Raw genomic sequence first — 26,137 nt, forward strand, 5'->3', positions numbered from 1 at the left:
TTGGTCCTCACAAAACAACTTGTCCACTCCATCGAGATCCACATTTGTGCAACACATTGACATAGTATATATCCATTGTTTCTCCCCACTTTTATGCCTTATCTTCATTGCCCCCCTCACCTCTCTAGCCATTAGGAGGTTGCTTGTCATGGGCACTAGGTTCCCTCTTACACATATGCAAACAAGGGAATTTGCCAGTTCCCATTGCACTAATGAGGAAATGAATGCTACTTCAGTTGGGTTTAGACTAGGCACCTAGACATCTTCCTTATTGGTGTATCCACACAATCTTTTATGAATATATGAGTGGACAAGTTGGCTCAACATTGACCACTAGTGGGTTTACATGGTTCACAAAGAATGGTTACAAGTGGGAGCTCGTTCAAATCCTACCAAGGTTATTTTAGATATCAGTGTTGAGGCCTTTTGTGTAGCATCCTATGGTTGGAGATATGAAGCACATGTTGGACATGATTCCAATCAATAGGCTTTTGCAATAGCAATGAAATACCCTTACACCAAAAATTTTGCAAGTGGCTATCCATGTAGGTGGATAGATGGGTATTTCATTGCTATTGCAAAGGTATGTCCACATAGTCTTGTGTGAATACATAAACCGATAGGTCCGCTCGATACCACATTCTTGATAACTAGTTGGTTTACATAGTGCATAAAAAATGGTTATGAGGGTGGATGCTCGTTCAAATCATACATGGCTCATTGGATTTCGAAGGCCCATAAAGCACCATAAAGCATGCAAGTTTACATGATGTGTCCTTGTTTTGGAAGTCATTCGTGAGCCATCACCTTGTTGTGACATCCATGAATGCTTGGGCTAACCCGTTCGCTGTGAGTTTCGACTTCCACCGGCCTGTTTTGTGGATCGAGCTCAAGTTAATGTCGCCTGATGTTGTTTCCCCCCATCTGTCGTATTATGCTGGACAGGATAAACGCTCAGAGGTTTGCGGCGATGAAGTGTCAGACGGTACTTCCATATAGTCGTCTTAATACGTTTCTATGCCATTTGATGGCTACTCATTTCTCTGCTATCCTCATGTATCAATAGGAGAAGATAGCTGCGCAGATCAAGTTGTCTATCAAGAAGAGTACCTGAAGAACTTGCTTGGACTATACAACAGACCTGATAAGGTACAAGAAGAGGCCTCTATGGCAATGCAAATTTTGTTGAATCGGAAGCAGATTGTCCATATAGAATTCCTCTGGCGCTTGGATACATTGGTCAATCCAAGTGAAAAGCAATTGTGTTTCCTTTCCAGAAATTGTATTACAAGTGAGATCTAAGGCAGATAGGCATGGGACACGTTGCCTTGTCATGCGATGACAGGCTATAATGACTTTTAGAGGGCGACATTCACCAACTTCACATGCGGTGCCTCCTTTGAGGATTTGAGCTCTAGCACCATAAGTGAGAACACTATGGCTAACAGAGAGTGCAAAAGATATAGGAACAACACAATTAACAAACTTATGCTCAAAGACAGCAGTAAAATAATGCACTTAATGTACAAGTGAGGTAATGAATACAATCAATGCTGAAGGAGTCGAAGGGGCCAATTGCAATTCTGCTGGGTGAAGGTGGAGGCTTGAAGTAGAGGCCAATGAAACCACTCGAGCTTCTATGGCTCAGGGTCCATGGCTGTGGGGTACTGAAGGAGTTGATCATTTGACGGATCAGCAGGAGTGTATCGAACTCAAAATGGGAAACCAGCTGACACTTGGGCGTTGCAATGCCTTATAAGGCTGCAGTTAGGGTTCTGACCAGCTGTCCAGCAGTAGGAAATTGCAAAATGCAGCAATCTAGAGCTAAAGAATGACATGGCAGGAGGCAAACCCTCCGCAGATAGCAGCACCAGCACCAGTAGCATGGCTGAGAGAAATAATAATATATGCCAAAATCAAATCTAGAAAGGAAGATGCTCCATCTTGCTTGTTGTGGATTCAACACATGAAAACCCATGAAGTACTCTAGATTTTTATGGTTGTGATTTAAGGGGTGCTCCTTCCAGAAGATGCCTCCATGTTTCAAAGAGTCAATAATAGTTAGAAGTTACTTATAATGAATTTTATAATTTATTTTAGTTATTGAGAATTTTGTAGAATGAAAGGCTACTAGATGTACTTGACCATTATCACCAATATGAGAAAGAATATCACTAAGAGTAAATTTGATGTATTAGTCTCCAAAAAGAAAGGCATAGATAGATTTGGATGTATCAATATGGGGGTTGTAGTGAAGGCTTGCTTAAGTGTTTGGAAAGTCCTTTTTATATCAAAGTTTTACATCAATTTATCATTTCTAGTTAATTGTGTGAGGGACATTGTGATCTTAGATTAATCTTTAATCAAGGTTTGATAAGAGTTTACAAATCCCAAGAAACATTGTACATCTCAAATTGATTTTAGTATTTTCTATTCACGGATAGTCTTCACCTTTTTTAATTTATAGAGTTTCTATTTGGATATATTATGTATTCAAGAAATTTTACCTCTGGTTGGTGAAAAGGAAACTTTTCCAATTTAGTATACAAGCCCTTTTCTTATAGCTTATCCAAACTATCCTTTGGTTGGTGGAAAGAACACTTTTTCATTTTAGCATACAAGTCCTTTTCTTATAGCATATAAGTCATTTTCTTATAGCTTATTAATAACTATCTGTACATGATGCTTGTGTTTCTCTTGATTCTTGGAAAATATTAGAATATCATCTAAATATATTACCATAGATGTTATCTAGGTACTTGCAAAATAGTTCATTTATTAAATGTTAGAAGATTGTTGGAGCATTTGTGAGACCAAATGGCATGACAACATACTCAAAGTGGCTAAACCTTGTGCGAAAAGCAGTCTTTCACTCATTGCCTTCCCTTATCTTGACGAGGTTATAAGCTCTACGAAGATCAATATTTGTGAATAGCTTTGCTCTTTCAAGTCACTCCAAGAGTTTTAGGATTAAGGAAAGTGGATAATAATTTTTGATGGTTATCTTGTTGAATCTTTGTAGCCGACACATACAGAGAGAGCCATTATTCTTCTTAACAAATAATATTGGAGCACTTGCCACCCAGTTACTTTGAGAGTTGTATGAAATGCTTGGTTAGATTTTCATCAATATATTTTCGTAACTTTGTCAATTCATCTTGGGATAGCTTATGAATTGAGCCAAAGGGTGGTTATGCTTTTTCTGGTAGCTTGATGCCACAATCATAAGGCTGGTGCTTGGAAAGTATAAATGCAATTTTTTTTTTGAACATATGTTAATAATCACCATATTGGAGTGGGAGACCTTGCATACTTTTGTTGATCCATGGCTCGTTTGGCAATGCATATATTAGAAAACTAGGATTTTTCTTTGGTGCTCTCATAAATACTTTGGCCCCAATGTAAATTGGTCTTGCATACTCTTTCTTAATAAATTGTGTTTATCTTGGCTCAACTTTTTGAGTTCTCTTATCATTATTGGTATTGTGCAGCTTGAGCTAGGTGTAAAGAAATACTCGAGCATAGAAGATAAACACAAAGTGCACAATGATAGAACAATAGAACTTGAAGTTGAAGAGAAATGAGAGTAAACGAAGAATGAATGAATGAATGATAGCTGTAAACACATTATGCAAGAGTGAATACAAAACCTTGAACCTTCGTGTCTTAGAATCAACTAGAGCAAAGATGAACTAGAGAGTGTGTCGTACTTTGAGCAGATTCTGAATTGCAGCACACATCCTGTAAATGACTGGAAACGACAATGCAGCCTGCTCTGTCCCCAAAACACAGGGCTGAACCTGATGTGGACTTATCTAATGAAGTGTGCAGCAGTTCTCAGACAGGCAGCAGCTCTTGGAGGTAGTGTAGAAGCAGGGTGGCAGGTATAGGTAACAAACACAGAGTGCTGTGATTCAGCAAATCTGATGTTGTCAGCATTGTACCACAGGGGCTGAACAGTATACGCAGCCTTTGCGGCAGTCCCCAGGCTCAAGGCTGCTTTGAACAGGCTAAAACAGGCTGAGATCATCAAACACAGCAGTGTGGTGAGGTTGGACAGGGTGCCTGGCCGATAGACAGCACCGTAAACTGATGTATCCACTGGATGAGGGGTGTAGTAGATAGTAGTGAGCAAGGAGCCAATAATCTATAAAACAGGGGTAGAGCAAGTGGCTGGGCAGCCTCCTATTTATAGATGTGGATCCTCACAAAAGTTTGGGTGTTTGCTTATGGGACACAAAAACTTTTGCAATTTTGAGCTTTGGGGCTGTTTTAAAGAGCTAATTAAGGTCTTATTGGTAATTTATCTTGTTCGGCGAGTAATTGACCTTTTTTAGCTTAATACTAGGGAAGGCCAATAATGATTGGATTGCTTGGGAAATATATGACATTGAATGCTATATTTGTAACAAAGTTTCTTGATGTTACTTTTGTAGGATGAGTTTTGTATTTGACATCTCTTGAAGCAAGGAAAGGGCCACTTATAACTTCTTCAGGAACTTGGTTAGATTTCTCTATGATTGTGATACCATGTTGTCTTGCAAACTTCTCATCCATAAAACCTGTAGAGGCTTTAGAGTCCAAAAGTGCTTTAACATCTAGTTGCCAATGTGGTGTATAGATTCTCACAGATAATATAATATTTAAGAGTTAGTACATAAAGAGGGGCCTTCAAAGAACTCTTGATTTTCATCTAGCTGTATAGCCTCATTTTGGCTAGACATTCATGTTTTTCGAAGATGAGCGCACTATAGAGCTTCGTACTTGTAGCATCTTGTTAGAATAATATTGAGTAATATTTGGAGGGTATATTCTCCGCAATACAAACGTAATCCATGAGAGTGTTGTCATTGCTTCTCTCGAACTAAAAATGGCTTGAATTAGGTTGAATAAATTCACATAGGTTCGATACTAGTTTCTTAGTTCCCTTGGGTGGTTTGATTTATTGTTATTATTATAGCCTCTAAACTTAATGAAGCTTCATGATACTTTTCTTCGCGTCTCTCAAATAGTTGATTGTCACATTCTATTGTCTAAGAAATGAAGTCACTTAATGTGTGAACCTTTAGTATAGTTAATATGAGATCCTTCATATCATCATTCAGTCCCTAATAAAATTGGTTGATAAACTCATGCCAAGTCAAATCCTAAGTGAGTTGCTGGAATTTAGATGTATAAACTAATGCAACTTGAGATTTTTGATGTAGATTTTTAAATTTGGTCTCAACAACTCTAGCTCTATCAGTATCTCGAAAGATAGCAGAGAACTCTTGAACAAAGGCTTTAAAATCATGAAGTAATGGAGATTTCTTCTCAAGCAAGGGTGCAAACCAAGAGAGAGTTGTGCTTAAGAGGAGTATGCCGATAAGTATCACTTGAGAAGTACCGTTAGGATAATACTTAGGTTGCAGAAGAATGAACAATCACACTTGTTATAGAAAATCTTTAAACTTTGATTTGGTCTCATGAAATTTTTTGGGTCCGCTAAACTTTAGCTCATCTTATAGCTTGGAGAGTGGCTACAAGATATCAAATAGCTTTTGTGATGTAGACTTGCCTCCTGGAGTCCTTAATGTTGATTTTGAAGGTATTGAATGGCTAACCCTAAAACCTAGGGTTTCTTTTCTTGTAATTGTGAATTACTCTAATGGAGTTTTTGGATTTGTTTTTTAATATTTTGCAAGGTGGTGATGATATCTCCCATCATTGTATCCATCATGACTAGGTAAGATCAAAGTGTGAAATCTTGCCAAATTACTTGAAGGTAATAAAAGCTTGGCAATAGCAAGGATTATTACTTCACAACTTACAAGAGAATAACTTGAAGAAGAAGAAGAAGAAAAACTTGACTCTTTATTGCAAGAGGATAAAGTACATTAGTATATTTTTTGTATGATGTTTACAACAAGGCTAGATTCATGATAGAAGACAAGATCTTGATACTGGAGAGGACTTGATCTTGTAGGAGCCTCACAATTGGGGTTGGTAGGATTGAAGGGCTTGTAGCCGAGGATTCTATTCTCTTGCCTATTTATAGGTTGCCTCTGTCACTCCTTCTTTACGGCTAATTCATTCAGTTCGTCACCTCTTCTCTCCAGTCTCTCTACTACCCTCACATCCCTTCAGGAGGACATTGCGGTTCGTGGTTCGTGGTTGTCTTCATCATCTTCCTTGTGCTATGGCACCCTTGTTCCCTTGTATCACATTCACTCCATGATTCAGATCTTTATCATGCCATTCATCAGAGTTTTTTCTCTCTTCTCTTCTCTTCTCAGTGTTTGCCAAGTTCACTCCGTCGTCCTCCTCGCAAACCCTGCTATCTCACTGGTATGTCGCCTTTTGACATGGTATTAGAGCTGGATTTGCTTAAATAGTGGCAAAGATCCCCCACTCCAGTGAAGGCAAAGACTGGTGGCGGGTTCGGTATCCACTTTTCTTCTTCTTTTGCTGCATCAATACCCTAATTGGCGGCTGCTCCCTCCTGCGTTTGCTATTTTTCAACTTGCGTTTAGGGCTATTGCTGCCGCCTCCACTTTCCCTTTGCTGTGTTTACTGCAGGCAGCTCGTCTGCTGCACCTGGCGGATTAGCACTTGTTCTCTGCTTCTGGTGGCTTAGCCAGATTGCTCGCGGCTCCTCCCTGCTGTGCTGGTGGCTCAGCCATACTGTTGGTGGCTCCTCCTTGCTGTTGGCGGTCAGCCAGACTGCTGGCGGCTCAGCAGATTACTGGCGGCTAAGCCAGACTGCTAGTAGCTGTTCTCTGTTGCTGACGGCTCAGCCATATTGCTGGTGGTGATATTCTGTAGCTGGCGGCTCCTTCTTGACAGCTAGCAGCTCCTCCCTGCAGCTGGCAACTCACTTCCAGCCCTTCCACTGCTCTCCCAACCCTTGAGGCGGACATTGCAATTCATGGTTCGTGGCTGATCTCTTTCTTCTTTAGCAAGGCACACTGATACCCATGGCTTCTTTACCAACAGATGACCAATCTACTGGGTGTTTCTATTGTGGCATCACCGGACACACCACCGATGCTTGTTGACTTCGACCTTTGCTTCCCACCCCTCCGGAGTATATGCATCTCCCACCTGGCACTTCCTGTGCCACCTCTCCTTTCTGGGCCACAGAGATCGTTTTGCATTGGCTATTAGAGTACTATGCTCAAGGCAATAAGACGCATCCGATGCCCACTAAGTCCTTTCGAGCACATGGAGGATCGATTGGTGCTACAACCTCGTGGAGATCGTTGCAATGCCAGTGGCAGTCTTCTCCCACCTATTTTTGGATACAGTGGCTACCATGGCCTGTGGTTCTGCAATCTACTCCATCGAGAGACAGTGATTATTTGATCCCGTCTCCTCGTCTGTTTGCTCCTTCAAGAGACAATGGTTGCTCGACTCCTTCCTCTTCTTCGGCTTCCTGGTCCGCTCCATTGAGAAACAACGACTGTTGCCCTGCTCAGTCTGAGCCCCACCCTTAACCCTCGTCTACTGAGGTTCAAGAGGCCACCCCTGTTTCACCACCCCAGATACCTTCTTTGGCACGACCGCTCCTTCAAGAGACAATGGTTGCTCGACTCCTTTCTCTTCTTCGGCTTCCCGGCCCGCTCCATTGAGAAGCAGCGAGACTGTTGCTCACTCATTGCTCAGTCTGAGCCCCACCCTTAACCCTTGTCTACTGAGGTTCAAGAGGCCACCTCTGTTTCACCACCCAGATACCTTCTTTGGCACGACCGGCAGCACTTTCTTCATTTTCAGATACTTTGGAGTCCGTGATCCATGAGTTTTTGGATTCCCTATCTACCTCAGAGGGGGATTTGGAGGGGGATGATCTTTCTTATGCCCTCCGAGGGGACATCTACGTCTTCTGCAACTTTAGAGGGGGCTCATATTCCTCCAGTTTCAAAGGGGGTCCCTACCCACGGCTCAATCCTTTGCACACCCTAGTGGAGGCCTTTTATCTTCTTCTTCTACCCTTGGATGGGGTGGCTTCCTTCCAACGGTTATCTCATCTATTAAGACCTAGGATCTCGAGAATCTACCCAGATCGAGGCCTTGGAGGTTCAGCCTTGACTTGATGACGAGGCCTTCGTATTCCTTCGTGCATGGATGCACGGAGCTAGTGGCTTCTCTCCTGAGGTTGAGTTTCGGGTTCTCCAGTTCTCTCTGTTGGAAATCTTGGATGTTAGGGATCCTCTATATCTTCTTTCTCCTCTTCTTCTTGCCTTGGTCACTTGGTCAACATGGAGCCAACTCTCGAGATCGAGTACAGGCATATCCTTATGGTTCTCGGTACCACACAAAGTCCGACATTCCTCTTAGCATTGCATGTTTTCATCATCTTTGTACTAGGGCGCTTGGGCAAGTGAACAATTTTTCCACGAGGGACACTGTCCAAGTGGCACCTGTTGCATGACCATTCTTCAGTATGTAGCATTCCATCTCTACCTCTCTTTTTTTCTTCCCCTTTTTGGGCCTGAGAGGGGGTGTTGAGAAACATGTAGTTCGCGTTCTACGTTTTGCATTTATGGTTTCGCATATTGCGTTTTGCGTTTAGGGTTTTGCGTTTTGTGTTTAGGGTTTCACAGTAGATAGTCCCAAAAACGGGCTGGAAGCCCACAGTGGGGCGCCACCCTAGACAGCTGATGCCCTCCCTTTGGGCGCCACCCTAGACAGTCTCGTGCCTATTTATAGGCTCTCTGTCACTCATTCTTTACGGTTGATTCATTCAGTCCGTCAACTTTTCTCTCTAACCTCTTCACTACCCTCATACCCCTTCAGGAGGACATTGCGGTTCGTGGTTCCTGGCTGTCTTCATCATCTTCCTTGTGCTACGGCACCCTTGTTCCCTTGTATCACATTCACTCCATGATTCAGATCTTCATCATTCCATTCATCAGAGTTTCTTCTCTTTTCTCTTCTCTTCTTAGTGTTTGCCAAGTTCATTCCGTGTTCCTCCATGCAAACCCTACTGTCTCACTAGTATATCATCTTTTCGCGTTCTGCATTTTGCGTTTAGGGTTTCACGTTTTGCGTTTAGGGTTTCACAATAGACAACCCCAACAAGGGGCTGGGCGCCCACAGTGGGGTGCCACCCTAGATAGTTGATGCCCTCCCTCTGGGTGCCACCCTAGACAATCTCTTGTCTATTTATAGGTTGCCTCTGTCACTCATTCTTTACGGCTGATTCATTCAGTCTCTGTCACCTCTTCTCTCCAGCCTCTCCACTATCCTCACACCTCTTCAGGAGGACATTGCGGTTCGTGGTTCATGGCTGTCTTCATCATCTTCCTTGTGCTACGGCACCCTTGTTCCCTTGTATCACATTCACTCCATGATTCAGATCTTCATCATTCCATTCATTAGAGTTTCTTCTCTCTTCTCTTCTCTTCTTAGTGTTTGCCGAGTTCACTCTGCGTTCCTCCCCGCAAACCCTACTGTCTCGCTGGTACATTGTCTTTTGACAATAAGCATATGATAACTAAGCATGATGACATCATTGACGACATAAGCATTATTATTATACACAATGGGCTTCTTTGTAGTTACAAGGGAGGTTACTATCTCAATTTGATAGCAAGCAAGAGGCTTTTGCCACTTTAAAGAGAGGTGACATTGTGGCAAGAAGGGGCATTTTGGGATGGGATGCCTTGGGGAAAATAAAAAGTTGGGCTTGGGCTAGTATAGTCCCTTTTATTTCCAGTTTTAGACTTGAGAGGGGGTGTTGAGCTAAAAATGCATTACATGTTGATTACCACTTAAAATAGCCTCAAAATAAGCTTAATGAATAAAATTACTAAAACTTTTGTAAAAAGGAATGTGTTCCTAGAGAATGTTTGTGTCCCATAAGCCAAATCCTAATTTGGGAGAAGCTAGCCATCTATAAATACACAAGTTGCCTACCATTGAGTTTTAATATTGATATTTGCAGTTGTAGGTGCTATATCTCTACTGTCCACTCCCCCTTTGCGGGGGACATCTCAGTCGGAGCTGTCCATCACTATTGTCTACCATTTGGTGCATGCTGTCCAGTCTTCTATTGCTGTTTGGGATTGTTTTCCAGTCTTCCAGCTTGCTATCCAGCTAGGCGACTGCAGTCTGCAACTTTCCCAATTGCCGCTTATTTCCACGTAGATAGTTCTGCAGTGTTTGCTGCACTATATGGTCAACCTGATCTATGTTTTGGAGTTTTGGGGGGAGCCACCTAACTTGACATATCATCATCCACATTTGTGTTTGCTGCTTTTGGAGTAGCGTGAAAAAAGTCGCACTTGGATAATTTTGCTGATAGTTGCTCTCATCTTAAGAGATGTAAGATAATATACAAGTGGTTTGTATGCTCCTCCAACGACTCACCACTTTCTAAGATACAGACGAAACAAATCATTCATTATTTGCTGAAAAGTTGTGAGCGCATTAGTTAATCCAAAAGACATGACCAAAAATTGATAGTGTCCATATTGCATTCGAAGCATAGTTTTGGGGATATCCTCCGAAAGTATTTGTATTTGATGGTATCGGACCTAAGATCAACCTTGGTGAAATATTGCACACCACAAAGTTGATCTATAAGATCATCCGTTTGAGGAAATAGATATTTGTTCTTGACAATCACCTTATCAAGGCTTTTGTAATTAACACAAAAGCACATCGTACCATCCATCTTTTTTACGAGAAGGATAGATACGTCCCATGGAGATTTACTAGGTTCAATATGATCCTTAGCTAGGTAGTCGTGAAGTTGCTTAGCTATCTCGTTCTCCTCTTTTGAGCTAAATCTATAAGGTTGCCGAGAGATGTGATGGCTATTGTGCAACATCTTCATTCTATGGTCTAATGTATTGCGAGATAGCGGAACTTTGTCCGGTAATTCGGATGGAAAACATTGGTGTACTTATGTAGAATCAGATCCAAATATTTACTTACATGTTAATTACATCAATATTATTATTGAAAGAGATCGAATTATATTGTAACATAGCCGATTGTAAATTTTTAATAAAATAAACATAAGTAATACTATCTAGATTATAAAAACATTTACTAAATTTCAAAGTTGATATTATATATATATTAGTTTCGGTGATCTTGAAGTGTGAGCAACCCTTTATCACATGATAGCAATCATCAAGTTCAAAAGATAGTACATGAGTTTATAGTTATTGTATAAAGATGAACATCTATCAAAGAATCATGGCATACCAAGAATGATATTGACATGGTCAAATCTCATTAATCGAAAGTCCAAGACCTTATACTAGTATTGGATGGAAAGATCTAGACTCGGGACGATGCAATCCCAACAACGATCCATAGTGGCTTCCTGCGTTTAATGGACATGATATGCTCGGTCAGCAAGTACCATGCGGAGCTGAAGTTTTTGCATCATTCGAGAAGGGAAACAAACCATTATTGAATAAAAGTATAACTTTTTGGTCATTAACACAACTAGTGAACTTTAAGAGGTCATGTGGGCCAAACATAGTTTTATTTATGGAATAACCATTACAACTACTCACATTAACAAAGCAATCTTTTGGTAAAATTTTGAAAAAATACTTGGAGCTTCTATAGTATATATCGAAGCCTTTGAAGTAGACTTTGCCTTTTTGTTCTGATGTCATCTCTATTACTATCTTCACATCACTCTTTGCGACGTTTGACTGATGGGGCTGCTTGTCGGAAGAATGGAGTGACCCCTCATCTCATGTGAGTTATTAAAAGCTTTGAATCGGTAATTCATAGCTCCTTAAATAGACGTGCAAATACACAAAAAATTTGCTGCATTTTGATGTCAAGTTGCCCAAATGGAGGAGAAATGTAAATGCACTGAACAACGTAGTATGCTCAATAATTATAATCTTTTTTAATTTTCGAGACTTAATATTTTAAGAAATGGAGAAAAACAAATACTTTTCATTTATCCAAAAAAATATAGCCATTGAAACGTAAAAATAATGGTGACAAAATTGAGGGTTGAAGATGGGCAATCTTTCCAAAGGAATGTATTTTTGCCCAAGCCAAGTTCTTTAGGGAGGAGCTAAATTACAATCAACTAGAGAGTGAGGAGAAGTAGTTCTTACTCTCATAAGATCATGTAAAGATATATATGCACACATGCATCACTTAGCATACAATAAAAACAATTGTTTTTTTTACAAGATGAGAATAGAAAGAGGTAAAATCAGCCTTTTTTTTATTGATGAATAGTAATTTATCAATATGGCTTGCTTCTTGTTTTTGAAATGGAAGAAGAGCTTGAGAATGAGGGATTGCAATGAATTTATAGGTTTGCTGTCCTATTTAAGAGCAGTGAAAGAAGAGAAAATATGGAGGTATTCGATGATGGAGGAGTGGAGGATTATGATGTAGATGGATGGGGCTAACTTTAGACTATCTTCAGCTATTTACAAGAGTTTTCAACCAAGAAAATTGGTGTAGAATGATGAAAACTAAGCTCTCTTTATAGGAGAAGGAAAGAGCTACTGTAAAAAGGGAATGTGAAGTGGCACAAGATAAGTGTCTAGTCACATGTCATGAGGTGTGACAAGTGATAGGACTCTTGGAAGCTTGTGTGACAAGTGTTCTGATACTTATCTATTCTCTATGGCTTATCTTTTTTGGATTGAGTACTCTCAAGAATAGAAACAATCAAATTTAGCAAACACTACTAGAACATAAAACTTTCTACTTTTAGAATGTTATCCCTATTTTTTAGGACTACATTTTGGGGCCAATCCGAGGCTCCTAAAATTTAGGAAACTCCTAAAATTTAGGGATCACTTGAGCATGGATTTCATGTGAAGACTCTTTACGAGTATACTATGAAAACAATGTTGAAATCTTTATATGAGTTTTCTATTTAAAGATATGTACATTTTAAGCTTTGAGTCTACACATGCATATTGTACAAACATTTCATGATTATGCCATCTCATTGATTGTAATGCCTTGTTTTGTTGGATCTAGTCTACATGTCCAAGCATTAATCCTTCCTGCGTGCAAGTCTCACTCTAATATCCTTGAATTCTAGTCGCAGGTGTCCGATTGGGTAAAATAGGTGAAAGTGTGCACTATCTTTTCTTTAACCCACTGCATGGGTCCACTATGACTACTCATTAGTGGCTAGCTCTAATATCTAGTAAGTGCAAAGGAAACAAATTTAATAAATAATCAAATTTATAAAATCATAAGATGCATAGTCATCTCCTACTGCTCAACTCATTCCTAGTTTTCAAGATATTGAGGTTTGAGATTCCTTGTATCATTCTTCATTCTTTTGTATACTCTTTCCTTCATTTTCGTTCATTATTGTATTTTGGCATATTGTACCCTTTGTGTCTACTTTGTTTCCCTTAATATTTTCTTACTCCATGCGAGTTGCTATGCTTACTTAACAGTCACTTTCTTTACTTTGTTCCTAGGATGTCTCTAAGAATGAAAATCATTCATAAGGGATGAAGTGTTACATCCTTGGACATCTTGGATGGACGCTTGCAACATTTACATTGACCATTGACCATTTAGTCACTCGAGTCACTAGAGTTTACATGTCCTAAAAGATAGATAGTGTTGTGCTATATGAGCTTAATGTGGGACCATTGGATACACCCTTATTGTTTTCAAGGGACTTCACTCACTAAGTCAATGACTAACTCTCACCTAGTCTAGTCACATACACAAGACACAATGAACTAACCTACCATTGTATCATTCTTCATTCTTTTGTATACTCTTTCCTTCATTTTCGTTCATTATTGTATTTTGGCATATTGTACCCTTTGTGTCTACTTTGTTTCCCTTAATATTTTCTTACTACATGCGAGTTGCTATGCTTACTTAAGAGTCACTTTCTTTACTTTGTTCCTAGGATGTCTCTAAGAATGAAAATCATTCATAAGGGATGAAGTGTTACATCCTTGGACATCTTGGATGGACGCTTGCAACATTTACATTGACCGTTGACCATTTAGTCACTCGAGTCACTAGAGTTTACATGTCCTAAAAGATAGATAGTGTTGTGCTATATGAGCTTAATGTGGGACCATTGGATACACCCTTATTGTTTTCAAGGGACTTCACTCACTAAGTCAATGACTAACTCTCACCTAGTCTAGTCACATACACAAGACACAATGAACTAACCTACCACTTGTTGAATGATAGATTGATTCAAGGAAGCTGTAGTGAGAACGCTTACCAAACTTACCATGTTGTAGTCATATATCTCATTAAGCGTTGCTCCATGATCCACGTGCATTACTCCTTGCTCATGTACTTGCTGCCATTGTTGCCCATGCAAAGAGAGGAGTCATTGTAGGTAAGCTTGAGGAGAAGAAGAGAAGTAGAAAGCTACTCGCCATACATCCCTCACTCCCTCACACCTCAACTACGCATACTCTCGCACATACAAAACTCACGAAGATGGGATGGAGAAGAAGATAGAAAGAGAGGAGAGCTTCACTCCTTGTCCCTCACTCCGTCACTCTCTCACATACTCCCTTTCCTTCACTCTCTCTCAATAGGCAACAAAGTAGTAAGATAATGCAAGCTTGAGTTTGCATACACATGAATAGCTTGCACTATTCTTTTTCATCCTTTTTATACATGATTTTAGGGTTTCTACCCCTCTTGGACATCCATTGCACTTTTGTGGCCACATGACTGGTCTATCCTCATTTGCATGCCTTCCCTAAGGTCTAAGAGTCTTCTTAGGTTGAAATTAGATAGAGCACCTTTCTCTTTTCTTGGGAGTCTACCAATTATAATACAGGTTGCACGGGAGCAAGCTTGGCTCTTGGATTTATATTGCAAAAAAGTAATGCAACTAATGGAACTGCTTCATGATTTACAAAACAATAGTGCAACTGCTTTGTTGCACATTGTAGAACACAAAAATATAATCCATTCCAATTGATGCCAACCTATTGCTCTTTTGCATGATTGGTATCCTGTTACTTTTTATGGGCAATAAATGGCTAGAGGGTCTTAGGGTAAATGCACTTAGGCACGGTGCACTTTAGGGTAATGGCACTCAACCTCTATAAATGGAAATGAGGCCTCATTTGTGCACTTCTATTGTCTGAGCATCAGGTTTTGAGACCCTAGGTTTAGGTGGCTCTTCCCGCACACTAGTATTGTTGTGGTTGGTTGTATGGGAGAGTCGAGACCAACTCTTGTACTAGAGGTTTGGTTCATTTGTTGCTGGTTCCTAGGCTCGAGGGTGAGTCCAGTTAGCTCCATGGTTGTGAGCTGAACTTAATGTGCATTCTCTATGTCCTCTCTTTATGTTTTCAGGGCTTGTGTTGTGTCATGTCTGCAGGCTGGAGATCTACTTGGGAGTTACACTTGCCACTAGTCAATAACACCCAGGCTGCTGCTCATCAATGCAAACCTCAAGTGCTGAATGCTATCTCAATCAGATGGCATATGGCAGGTACCAGTGAGAGGCATGAGCAGGATCATGACAATGGGTGAGGTGTCAAGCTCGCAACAATGCCAAGCTTGCCACATATGTCAATAACACACACCTCACCTTAGAGCAACATGTGCTGCTTACTAACTTGCCAGTTTGAACATTTGTAAGTCATGCAAAATACAGAAATAGGGAACTTGGAAGACATGCGAGCACTTGCATGCCTACCATTTTCTAGATGCACAAGTTGCATAACATGTGTGTAGTGGCCGTCCTGAGCATAATTCTGATCTTGAGAATACAAATTCAACAAGGCTCAAAAACCATGCAAATAGCAAAGGGCCGAAGCCCAAAATACAATTGGAAACCCATGTTTACAAGTCAAACATAAATGCTGTTAAGATAAAAAATGCACTTTCTCAAGCTATAGATTATGCACAATGAGAGAGGGCCAATATAGAAATAAAACATGTGGACGCATGAATGCATGCTTTTCTCTTCAATCATTTTGAACCCGGTTATAAAAACTGAGAGGTTAATATTTTGATAACATGTTTGAAGTGTGTGGGCTCAAAACAGGTTGGGAGAGAGCGCGTGTGTTTACAACATCACATCACAAGGGCATGCACTTAGTGAGAAGCCACCAATTTATACTTGTAGGCACCAAAGAATGTAGCACTAGCCAAGAATGAGAGTCAATGATTGAATCAATATATGGGCCAATTAGGGTGGCTACAGGCTACTAGTTTAGTAGACTCGAGAGGAAGCACCTCCCTGAAGAAACCCCAAAAACACTTCATAAGTAGTGTATGCACCCCAAATTCACATTGTAGAGTAGCATATGTGTTTCATACAGTTCTTGCACCTTAGATGGTGTGCTATTCACTCAATTTTGTTAAGTGATTTAAGTACATTTCAGGATAGTATATGGTTATTAGAAACTGTAGGTAATCTCTTGATGTATGTTTTAGGGACACTCATATTCTGATTTATGTACTTTCACAGATCAAACAGCGAGCTCCTTTACAAGTTGAGCAGTTAGAATCAGGCAATACCTCTCACCGGCTCCTTGATACAAGCCTGCATTAATATCGCTTTTGTTTGATTGCTTGAAATGTGTTGGAAAAAGTTATTGCTACTGAAAAAACCGTGTGTGTTCATGACTTTTATGAGAAACTTGAGAGGAGTGATGCATTCATGTCACTAGCTTAATTGTTGTTCCCTGAAGGTGGTAAGTATTGTGGCACTTGTTGACTCTACTAATTGGAATTATAAACTACAGATGGAAGCCAGAATATTTCTGGTACCAGTACAAATGTTTTACTTTTCACATTACAGAAAATTGTGAAGAGTCTATACTGGAAAGAGAATGTCATGGGATCCAGCTATTAATGCTTGTTACTTGTAGAGCTGTCATGGTATGCTCCGTGCAAACTGGTTAACTTTAAAAGATTCCAGACAGAATTTTTATCTCTTCTCCTGTTGATTGTGCAGGGACTCTGATATTTATCAGCAGATTTATGGATGATCTCTACTTTTTTCAACTAGGAATCAGAAAATTCTGAAGATATGCATGAGGGTTTGAACTTGAAGATGTACTTAGCACTCTTGGGGCTTGTATCCATCTGTGATCTTACTAGTATTATGTTCAGTGTTTGACAGGTTTAATCATTATCCATCATTAGGTTAGATTCTTAGAAATTTGCAGATTATCCTTAGGATCCCTAGGCTAATGAAGCTACAATATTTTAGGTTAAGTTAGGCTTGCCTTTTTAGGTAGTCTAGCTAGATATCTAGGCTACCATAGCTAAGCCTTACCTTAGCATTATTTTCTTTGTCTTCTGTTGTATGCTTCATCACTTGCTTTTTATTTACTTCCACTGCACATACACTCACTTAGATATATTTTTAGTGTTATCAAAGTACCAAAAGCATCTCAATATGAAACAACTAGTGTAGGATAAGTGTGGGTGGTGTGGATGGGTTCCTCAAAGCAGTATGCTCGCTCTACACTTGCCATAGTGTCTTTGAAATACCTTAAAAATTGCCTCTGGAAATGCTCTAGAATTGCTGCGGACAATGATTCATGCACTCAAGAAAGGTCTAGGATATTGCAACAAAGTCTCGAAAGTGCTACGGAAGAGTTCGAGAACTATTGCAGAAAAGTCAGAGAAGTGCTGCAGAAAGGGAAGCGGGCCTCAAGAAAGTCTGAAGAGAAGCTTGAACAAAATGTGGAAGTTTGGAGAAAAGGTCTAGAGAGAATTTTGGAGCAGTTTGCAGCAAAATTTCAACAGAGGTCTGAGTAAATCAAGTCCCAAGGAAATGGAAAGGTATAAGATGATGAGCTGGTGAAGGGCAAACAAGAGGAGAAAGAATGCTAAGAAGAGGTGGCAGAGGTCCAAAGAGAAGCCATAGGTCCAGAGAGGAGCCAAGTGAGAACAGAGAGGAGAGAATGCTAGAGAAAGGTGAAGAGAGAATCAAGAGGAGAGAGATTGCCAGAGAGAGGTGATAGGAGAGAAAGTTGGAGAGGAGATAGAGAAGAGAGAGATCGCGAGAGGTGAGGTGGAGTGGAGAATAAAGTGCAATGGAGTAGAAGGAGGTGGAGTAGAGAAGAGAAGAGAAATGAGGAGTACACAGTAGAAAGCAAAATATAAAACACTTCTATTATTCAAAGATGATCCTTTCTACAATAGAGTTGCCCTTTTTATTGAAGAGGAGGGCCGTGCAAAAAATCTTCTTACATATTTCTGTGGAATCTTCTGTCAGATTGACTCTAGAAAGTTTTTGGAAAGTTCTATGGAAAAAAATATTCATAAAAAACAGTAGACTGAAAAAAGTTCCTGGAAACCCCGCAGAGAGATATCACCCGGTTCTAGAGTCCAAAAAAGGACCAAATTGGAGTCAAGTCCAAAGGTGCTTGAGTCTATAATTGGAGTCTGGTCCAAAAAAAGACCCAATCCAGAAAAAGGACCTAGAGAAGTCTCTGGAAAAGTCAAAGTCACCTAAAGTGCCTTAGTCTACAAAGTAAAGTAAACATAACTTGACAAAAGCCTATCCTTATGCTGTATACATAAGTGGTGTACAAGTCAATCAAAAGCCTATTTCTATTAACAAGCCTGTCTCCCTATGCTGTATATATAAGTGGTGTACAAATCAACCAAAAGCCTGTTTCTATCAACAAAAGCTTGTCCCTATGCTGTATATGTAAGTGGTGTATAAATCAGTCAAAAGCTTGTCTCTGTTGCATACGTAAGTGATGTACATGTTGCCAGCTCATTGTCATCAGTGAGCATCACTGAGGTTTATCTCGGAGGGCATAGAAGAAGTCATGGGCATGTTGGAACAAGGCCTGATTTCTAGCATGGTTGGTCTCGAGGGTGCAGGTTGTCAAGTTGTGGATGGATAGGTTGCTGCAGCTGCACAAGCCTTGGAGCAAGGCATGTCATCCTCTAGTGGTTCCCTCAGATCTTCTATCCCTTTCATCGGTGATGCAGCTATGGGTTCCTTGTCCCTTCTTCTAGTTTCAGAGGGGGACTTCTAGGATTGTGAGGAGCTCTTTTAAGGTTTTCCATTTTTTCAGGGCCTACATCTTGCAGTGATTTCTTTCCCTCTTCTCTGAGCCACCCTTCCATGCTACTAAGATGAGGATCCCATACCCTTTTGAAACGTCCCCCTATTTTTTATTTCCTTCTCGCAAATTCTCTCTCTCAGCACTCCCTCTCAATACTAAATTGGAGTGTGACCTTGTGGCTAGTCATCTCTAGACTGCTTATATGCATGTTGCATGTGCATGCGTCATGTTTGTTTGAGCACCACTTGGTTGGGAAAGTCCGCCGTGTTTTTTTTGAATTATCATGGTATTTGAGAAAGGCATGAACCCACTTGTGCATCCGATATGCGAACATTCTCTTACACAATTCGTTCAGTAAGACTATAGCCTCAAGTAGAGAACCCCATAATAAGCCACTTGCTTGTGCTCCATGTCCGCGCACTGTCCCAATATGTGGACATGTCAAACAATGTGCCTCAAGTCCAAGAATGGTGAGAACACAATGATGTGACTAAATGGGCCTTGAATCCTATAGATAGGTGGGATTAGCCTTTCTTCCGTGGATGGGTGGTAATTCCTTGATTACAACTTAGATACAATAGTAACATTTATTACAAAACTGAGATATACAAAATAACTTACAATCTTGGACAATGGACACCTTGTTGGCCCCAAAAGTGATGCTCCTTTCGGTATTTCTTTAACTTAATTGAAGAAAAATTTGATGACAATGGGATTCTCCCAATACCTTTCGGTATTCCAACTCCCCTTGCTGTCCAAAATGACTAGCAAGTCTTCAATCTGATTTGCCTCTTAATTTAGGCAGTTAATTGGCCTTCATCTGCTTTGATGGAGATGGAAAATGCCCCAAATTCACTGATTTTCTGGTCCCTCCACTTGAATTTGAGTAAAAACAAATTTAGCCTCGTTGAATCTAAGTCTTGGAGCTTTCAATTTCTAGCATGCTTCTCGAGGCTACTGCTGAACTCTAATTTCTGTTGTATATTAGGGTTTACAACTGAGAAATCTGAAATTTCTCAGCCTCTGGTAATCTCAATGTTGTAATCTTTGGAGCAAGGCTGTAGAAAGAAAGGCTGGGAGATGAGAGAGAATGCTAAGAAGAGAGACAATTTAGACTTTCTTCACGAAGAACTGAAGAAAATTTGTCATTTACTGCTGCTATCGTGTCTCAACAGCTTGTAGATGCAAAGAATTGAAGAAAATCAGTCATTTACTGTTGCTGCCCTATCTCAACAGGCTGTAGATGCTATCATCTGCTGTTGATTGGCCTTCTCCTGGTCTCGGGCTCGTTAATTTACTCTAACCCCAGTTACACCTCACATGTGTAACATTTACTTAATCATGTGATTAAAAATTAATCAATATGTTAAGTGAGGTTTCAAAAATACATATCCTCATGACAATAGGACAACGACCCCAACCCTGAAGTATTCCTAGTGCATTTGTTCTAGCCTATAGGTCACTTTATGACCCCAATGATCAATGCTATTGGCGTCCTTTTGAATGTCCAATGATATAACGCTTCTCTTCTTATAAGTGATTGTTGTCCTCAGGAAGGGTGGACGGTTTAAAGTCAAATTCTTGTTCTTGATTCATTATGAAGATGATCTTGTATTTATTCTTCATATCTTTAAAGGGGTAACCACTCCATGTCTTGCCATCTACACAAAACAAAAGATATATGATTTAGTACACTCAAACTCATAGAAGATTGGCAAGAGGGGACAATAACCACTCCATGTCTTGCCATCTACACAAAACAAAAGATATATGATTTAGTACACTCAAACTCATAGAAGATTGGCAAGAGGGGACAATGAGGTGACTTGTTGCATGAAATTCAAGTGGATGGGGGAGAACTTGTTGAGGAATAAGATGCCTTGATGGTGGGTGAGCCAGTGATGGTGGACTCTGCGAGGAGATGTATGTATTAAGCCAATATAATTTTTAGATCATCCCCTTCCTTGATGGAGAACTCTTAAAGATCACGATGAAGAGTGATGTGTTAGGTATGGATGTTAGTTGCATAGTGGTCGGTGAGATGACTTCAGTGGTCTAGTGCAAAGGGAAACTATTGTAATTGAGAGTGAAATTTAGGTGAAAGCCCTTGGATCAACTCGAGATTAGCTGTAGCATGACAAGCCTCTCGATTAGGCCAGGCAAGTCGAGAATTAGGTATAGAATCTAGACCAATAGCTGGTTCCTAGAGGCCATGGAACTCTAGCACTTGCTATATGTGGTTTGACCAAGTCATGAAGTTTGACCCATCGATTGTGTCCAAAAGTATCCAGCATGCAAAGGGGAAACATGCATAGTGGATCCAACTGTGGCGTAAAGTGGTTGACTATACAATTGTGCGAGTAGCTTGAGGGTAAGAGATGTGAAGAAAATTGTGGAGTAGCTACTTGGGTTTGCACTGAGGAAACACAAAGTGTATGACCACGATAGAAACATAACGATACAAACACAGATGTGCAAAACTCAAATCCTAAAAGCAAAACTCAAAATTGAAACATAGAAACAAACACAAGCAGAAGGAGAGAGAAAGAGAACAACTTTGAAGTGAATGAAACATAAATGAATAAGAGTGTACAGTGAGCCTAAGGGCAGAGCAGTAGTGTCGAAGAGTGACGTCCACCCGAAGAAGGATCCCAAGTACTATGATCACTAGTTAGAGTATTGGAGTGAGGAAAACTATCAAACACAGATCCCAATGGAGGTTGGAGAAGTTGGTGATAGCAGAGATGATGATGGAGAAGGTAGGTGGCAACTAGAAGCGGTAGCCAAAAATTGCATATGCAAGTGTGGAGCAGCCATTTGAGGAAGTACACTTGTCACCTAAGCAGGTTGAGGGCAAACACAAGTAGAAACAAAGTGTCTAGGGGGGTTGGCGATGGCAATGGGGGTCCAAACGCAGCAAATGGATGGTCACCACGCAACAGGTGGCAGCATGGAAGAAGTTGCTAGCTAGCTGGAGGGGTAGATGGAGTGATGGTTGCAGTTGCAAAGGTTGGACCACCATGTGGTGGGAGACTAATGGCCGAAATTTGCACACAAGGGTGAGAAACCTGCACCGAAGATTAAATGGGGATAGTCTATCTATTTATAGACATGGATGGACTCTTCCAAATTAGGGTTTCACAATTACTCTCTCGAATCATGTCCCTTTTAGGGTTTTTTGTTAAATAAGCATGTTTTGGGCTGTTTAAGAGACTAATCAGCATGTAATGCATTTTTTAAGCTCAACACCCCCTCTCAAGCCCAAAATAGGGTTAGAAAGGAAGGTCAATCCAGTTTTGTCCAAGGTGTCCCATCCCAAGGCAGCTAGAGCATCAAATAAAGGGGGCACAACGGCTATCCAATGATCTACCAAGACTACAGATGCGATGGTTATTTTACGAAGGGAGTCCAAGTAGTCACCCTAGAGAGGACAGGGCATCGGATAGGGCACGATGGCTACCCAATGACCTATCAAGATTACAGAGGCGATGGTTATCTTACCAAGGGAGTTCAAGGAGTCACCCTAGAGAGGACAGGGCATCGGACAAAGAATGCTCGTCGACTATCTAGTGGCCTACCAAGTCTTGCAAAGGCAGACGTAACCACAACAAATGTTTTTTTTTTTTTGGGTTGTTTTTTGAGAGATGGCTTGTGGTCAATTAAGGAACTGTACCATACGGGGGAATGAGAAGGGATGGTTAGGTTCAACCCATCACAAATAGACAAGCTATCCATCCACTTGAGGGTGTCGATGATGAAGGAAGGGTGATGAAGTAATGGTGGTGTGGTGTACAAACCATCGGTGGAAACAACTTAGGATCCATCTAGTGGTGCTTTGCACAAGGAGTATGCTACATGTTGCAGTTGCCACTTGGACAGTGCCACTCTTGGAAAAATTGTTCACTTGCCCAAGCGCCCTTTGCAAAGATGATGAAATTATGCAATGCAAAAGGAGGAGGTACAACAAGGGGGGAAAAGCCGATACCGAAGACAACTGTTGAGACCCGTATAATACCAAGAAGGGTCGCAATCCCCTCTCAACCTTGGATGATGATGCCGAAGGAGGAAGAGAAGCTGGATGTTGGTCTTTGTATGGTGCTGAGAACCATGAAGTTAGGAAGCATCCCAACTGGAAGAACAAGATAGAAGTCATTGCCATGATAACATCAAGAGAGATGCTGCACGATCCGCGTCTCAAGAGAGGAAGCCTTCATATTGGTAGAAGAGCAAAACTCTTAGGATGATGAAACCATGAATGGAACAACGCATATCCCAAGTCTCCAACCCAGGTAGGACTAGTACAAACCTACATGTTAGCCCTGCACTAAAAACAAAACCCTGCAAAAGAGAGGAGGATCTACAAGCATAGAGGTCAATAGTAAGATGCTCCGGAAACAAAACAAAACTAAAAGAAAAAGCTATTAAAATGAACAATGCAATGATGTGAATGTGTGTGTGTGTGTGTGTGTGTATGTGAGTAAATGCAGTGGAAGTCTTAAGAATGAAAATCTAAGGACAAAATCCTATGGGCCTGACTCAATAGCCTAAAGATCAAAGAGTGCGAAGATGGAGCTAATCTAAGGGTGTGTCCATCATCGCGTATGCCCACTAGCAGGTCTTTGCCAATGAAATGCCCGACGAGGTAGTGAGGTAGTCCTAGATAGAGGTGGATGTGAAGTGGATGCGTAAAGTGCAATGGGATCGGTACTCGCAAGCCAATTAGACAACTCCTTAGGAGTAGAGAAGAATGGCTTCTGAGGTTGTCTGTGTGCCATATGTCCAGCAGCAACAAAGGAACAAATGGGGTAGTAGCGGGAGGCGTAGCCCCATTGGGTTGTCTAGTAGGAGTGGAGGTAGTTGCAGTGGTTTGTTGAGGTTTCTTAGGAGAAAGATCCTGGGAACCTTGGTACAACACTCCTCGTCCATAGGGCTCGATCTTTGGCAGTGTGTGCAAAGCCTATTTTTCTTAGGGAGTTGTTGCTAAATGGATTTTGTTTCTTTGGTTCTGTTTGAAGAAGAGGAGTCACCCTTGGGTTAACTTGCCTTCGCATCTTGTGAGTTCTTGCTACTACTGGTTTTACCTTGCGAAGAAGATGTAACCAGTCTCCTCTTGGAATAAGTATGTATGGAGATTTCTTGTGGACTTGGTCATGCAACCTTGTGTAATGCAAGAAGTATCACTCAAACTCGTTGAAGTTCGGCAATCTAGGTAGTGGGATAATGTGTTGGATAAAATGGAAGTATTTTTCGGGCATCTTGTTCAAGAAGAACATGAGCTGATGACTTCGGGGAGCTAGTAGTGGCAAACTCTGTGAGTAACTTCCGATATTCAGCCAACTTGACTTTTAGATCTTTCCCTTTCTCAGTGGAAAACTCCTGAAGCTCAAAATTGAGATTGATACGTTGAGTGGGATCTCCTGTGTAGAGCGGTCAATGAGATGACTCCAATGCTTAGATGAGAGGAGGAAATGCTCTAACTGAGAGTGGGACTTAGGAAGCAACTTGTGCATTAACTTAGCATTGGTTGTAGCATTGTGGGCTTTCCATTGATGGATGTGATTAGGGTGAGCCAATTGAGGGTCACTCGGCATAGGTTCTAGACCAACGACAAGGTCCTAAAGTCCCTAAGATTCAAGTACTTGCTGCATGAAGTTTGACCAAGTGGTAAAATTCAACCTATTAAAACGAATCTTATCCGTGAAGGCATTTTTGGTTGTTGCAACAGGAGTGGTAGTGCTAGGAGATGGATAAGGTATGTAATGAGGGTAGGATGGATAGGGTGGGGGTGTGGAGTACACTTGGGAGTTAATCCTAGAGTGCCCACCATGCATGCGGGAAGTGTGTGCAGTGGATCCGAATGTGGGCATGGACTGACTAGGCATGGTCATGGTACCTGCATGAGGAGCCCATGGTGGAGGGATAGGGACACATGGAGTAGAGGATGGGAATTCTTGCATAGGGGTGATCCATGGAAAGTGTGATGATGCACCATAAGCAGAGTATGTAAAATCCCTACGTTTGAGAGGTCAAAGGATGTGTATGATCGAGGGTAGTGAGGGGGATGCCCATCACAGCCATCCTAGTGGGAAATGATGCGCTCTTTTGTAGAAAGGTGGAGGGAACTATGTTAAAAGGTGGCATGCCTTGTAATGAAGCCCCATGGTGCAAAGTGGCTTGAGGGTAAGTGGATGGTATAGCGTTAAAGGGTGCCATTCCTTGTAAAATGCATTGTGATGTGAAGTGGTAGGAAAGTATGAGTATGGAATGGAGAAGGAGAATGTGCTAGGAGCGGAAATGGAGATTCCAACTCCTAGTGTGGGGGATGTGGATGTGGAGTGTAATCCAAGGTTTTGGAATGAAGAAGAGAGGAAATCGAGGTGTGGGCTATAAGAGGGTGGGATGGAAGGGATTTGAGAAGAGTGGCTTACATGCTCAAATGAAACAGAAGATGTAGACATACCTGATGAAGGATGTTTGCTTGGAGAGCCCCCTCTATTGAAGTTTAGGATAGAGTTGTAGTGTTGAAGAGTGATGTCAATCGGAGAAGGATGCCAAGTATTGTGATTGCTAGTCGGAGTGAGGACCACTGTCAATGCAGATACCAGTAGATGTTGGAGAAGTTAGCGACAGTAGACATGATGGTGGAGAAGACAAGCGGCAGCCAGAAGTTGCAAACACCATAGTGGAGGGGGTGCAAGTGGCAGCCGGAAACTGCAAATGCAAGTGTGGAGTAGTTGCCTGATGAAGTAGACTTGTTGCCTGGGCAGTTGGAGGGCAAACGCAAGCAAAAATAGTGTCTGAGAGCTGGCAATGGCAGTGGAGGTCCAAACACAGCAAATGGATGGTCATCAGGCAGCATGGAAGAAGTTGCCAACCAACTAGAGGGGCAGATGGAGTGATGGCAGTAGTCATGAAGGCTGCATTGCCACATGGTGGGAATTTGATGGCCCACATTTGCACACAAGGGGTGAGAAACCTACACTGAAGAGATGAAGACTGAATGGGGGCAGTGTGTCTATTTATAGATGTGGATGGACCCTCCCAAATTAGGGTTTCACAGAAACTCCCTTGGACAATGCCCCGTTTCAGGGCTTTTCTTTAAATGAGCATGTTTTGGGGCTGTTTAAGAGGCTAATCAGCATGTAATGCATTTTTTT

General features: G+C 41.2%; 1 protein-coding gene and 1 long non-coding RNA gene across 6 annotated transcripts in view; both read left to right on the plus strand.

Annotated features, from left to right (window-relative positions):
- The first annotated feature begins 702 nt into the window (after positions 1-702).
- The window catches only part of LOC148019680 (kinetochore protein), a 72,244-nt gene continuing 46,809 nt past the window's right edge, over positions 703-26,137 (plus strand). The window contains exons 1-4 of one of the 5 annotated variants that reach the window (XM_087699811.1): positions 703-849; positions 946-985; positions 1,067-1,149; positions 16,415-16,457. In XM_087699811.1, coding sequence (XP_087555937.1) covers positions 823-849; positions 946-985; positions 1,067-1,149; positions 16,415-16,457 — 193 coding nt within the window. In that variant the 5' untranslated portion in view covers positions 703-822. Of the gene's footprint in view, positions 986-1,066; positions 1,150-16,414; positions 16,458-26,137 lie in introns of all 5 variants that reach the window. The other 4 variants (XM_087699808.1, XR_015694860.1, XM_087699809.1 and 1 more) reach the window with 4 other exon arrangements.
- On the plus strand, positions 16,474-18,272 carry LOC148019681 (uncharacterized). The gene is made up of 3 exons (XR_015694861.1): positions 16,474-16,827; positions 16,904-17,026; positions 17,475-18,272. It is a non-coding gene; the product is annotated as an uncharacterized LOC148019681 (long non-coding RNA).

The sequence above is a fragment of the Lygodium microphyllum genome, chromosome 19, assembly GCF_053477565.2.
Source record: "Lygodium microphyllum isolate KBCC chromosome 19, Lygodium_microphyllum_v1.1.10, whole genome shotgun sequence".
NCBI classification, from domain to species: domain Eukaryota; kingdom Viridiplantae; phylum Streptophyta; class Polypodiopsida; order Schizaeales; family Lygodiaceae; genus Lygodium; species Lygodium microphyllum.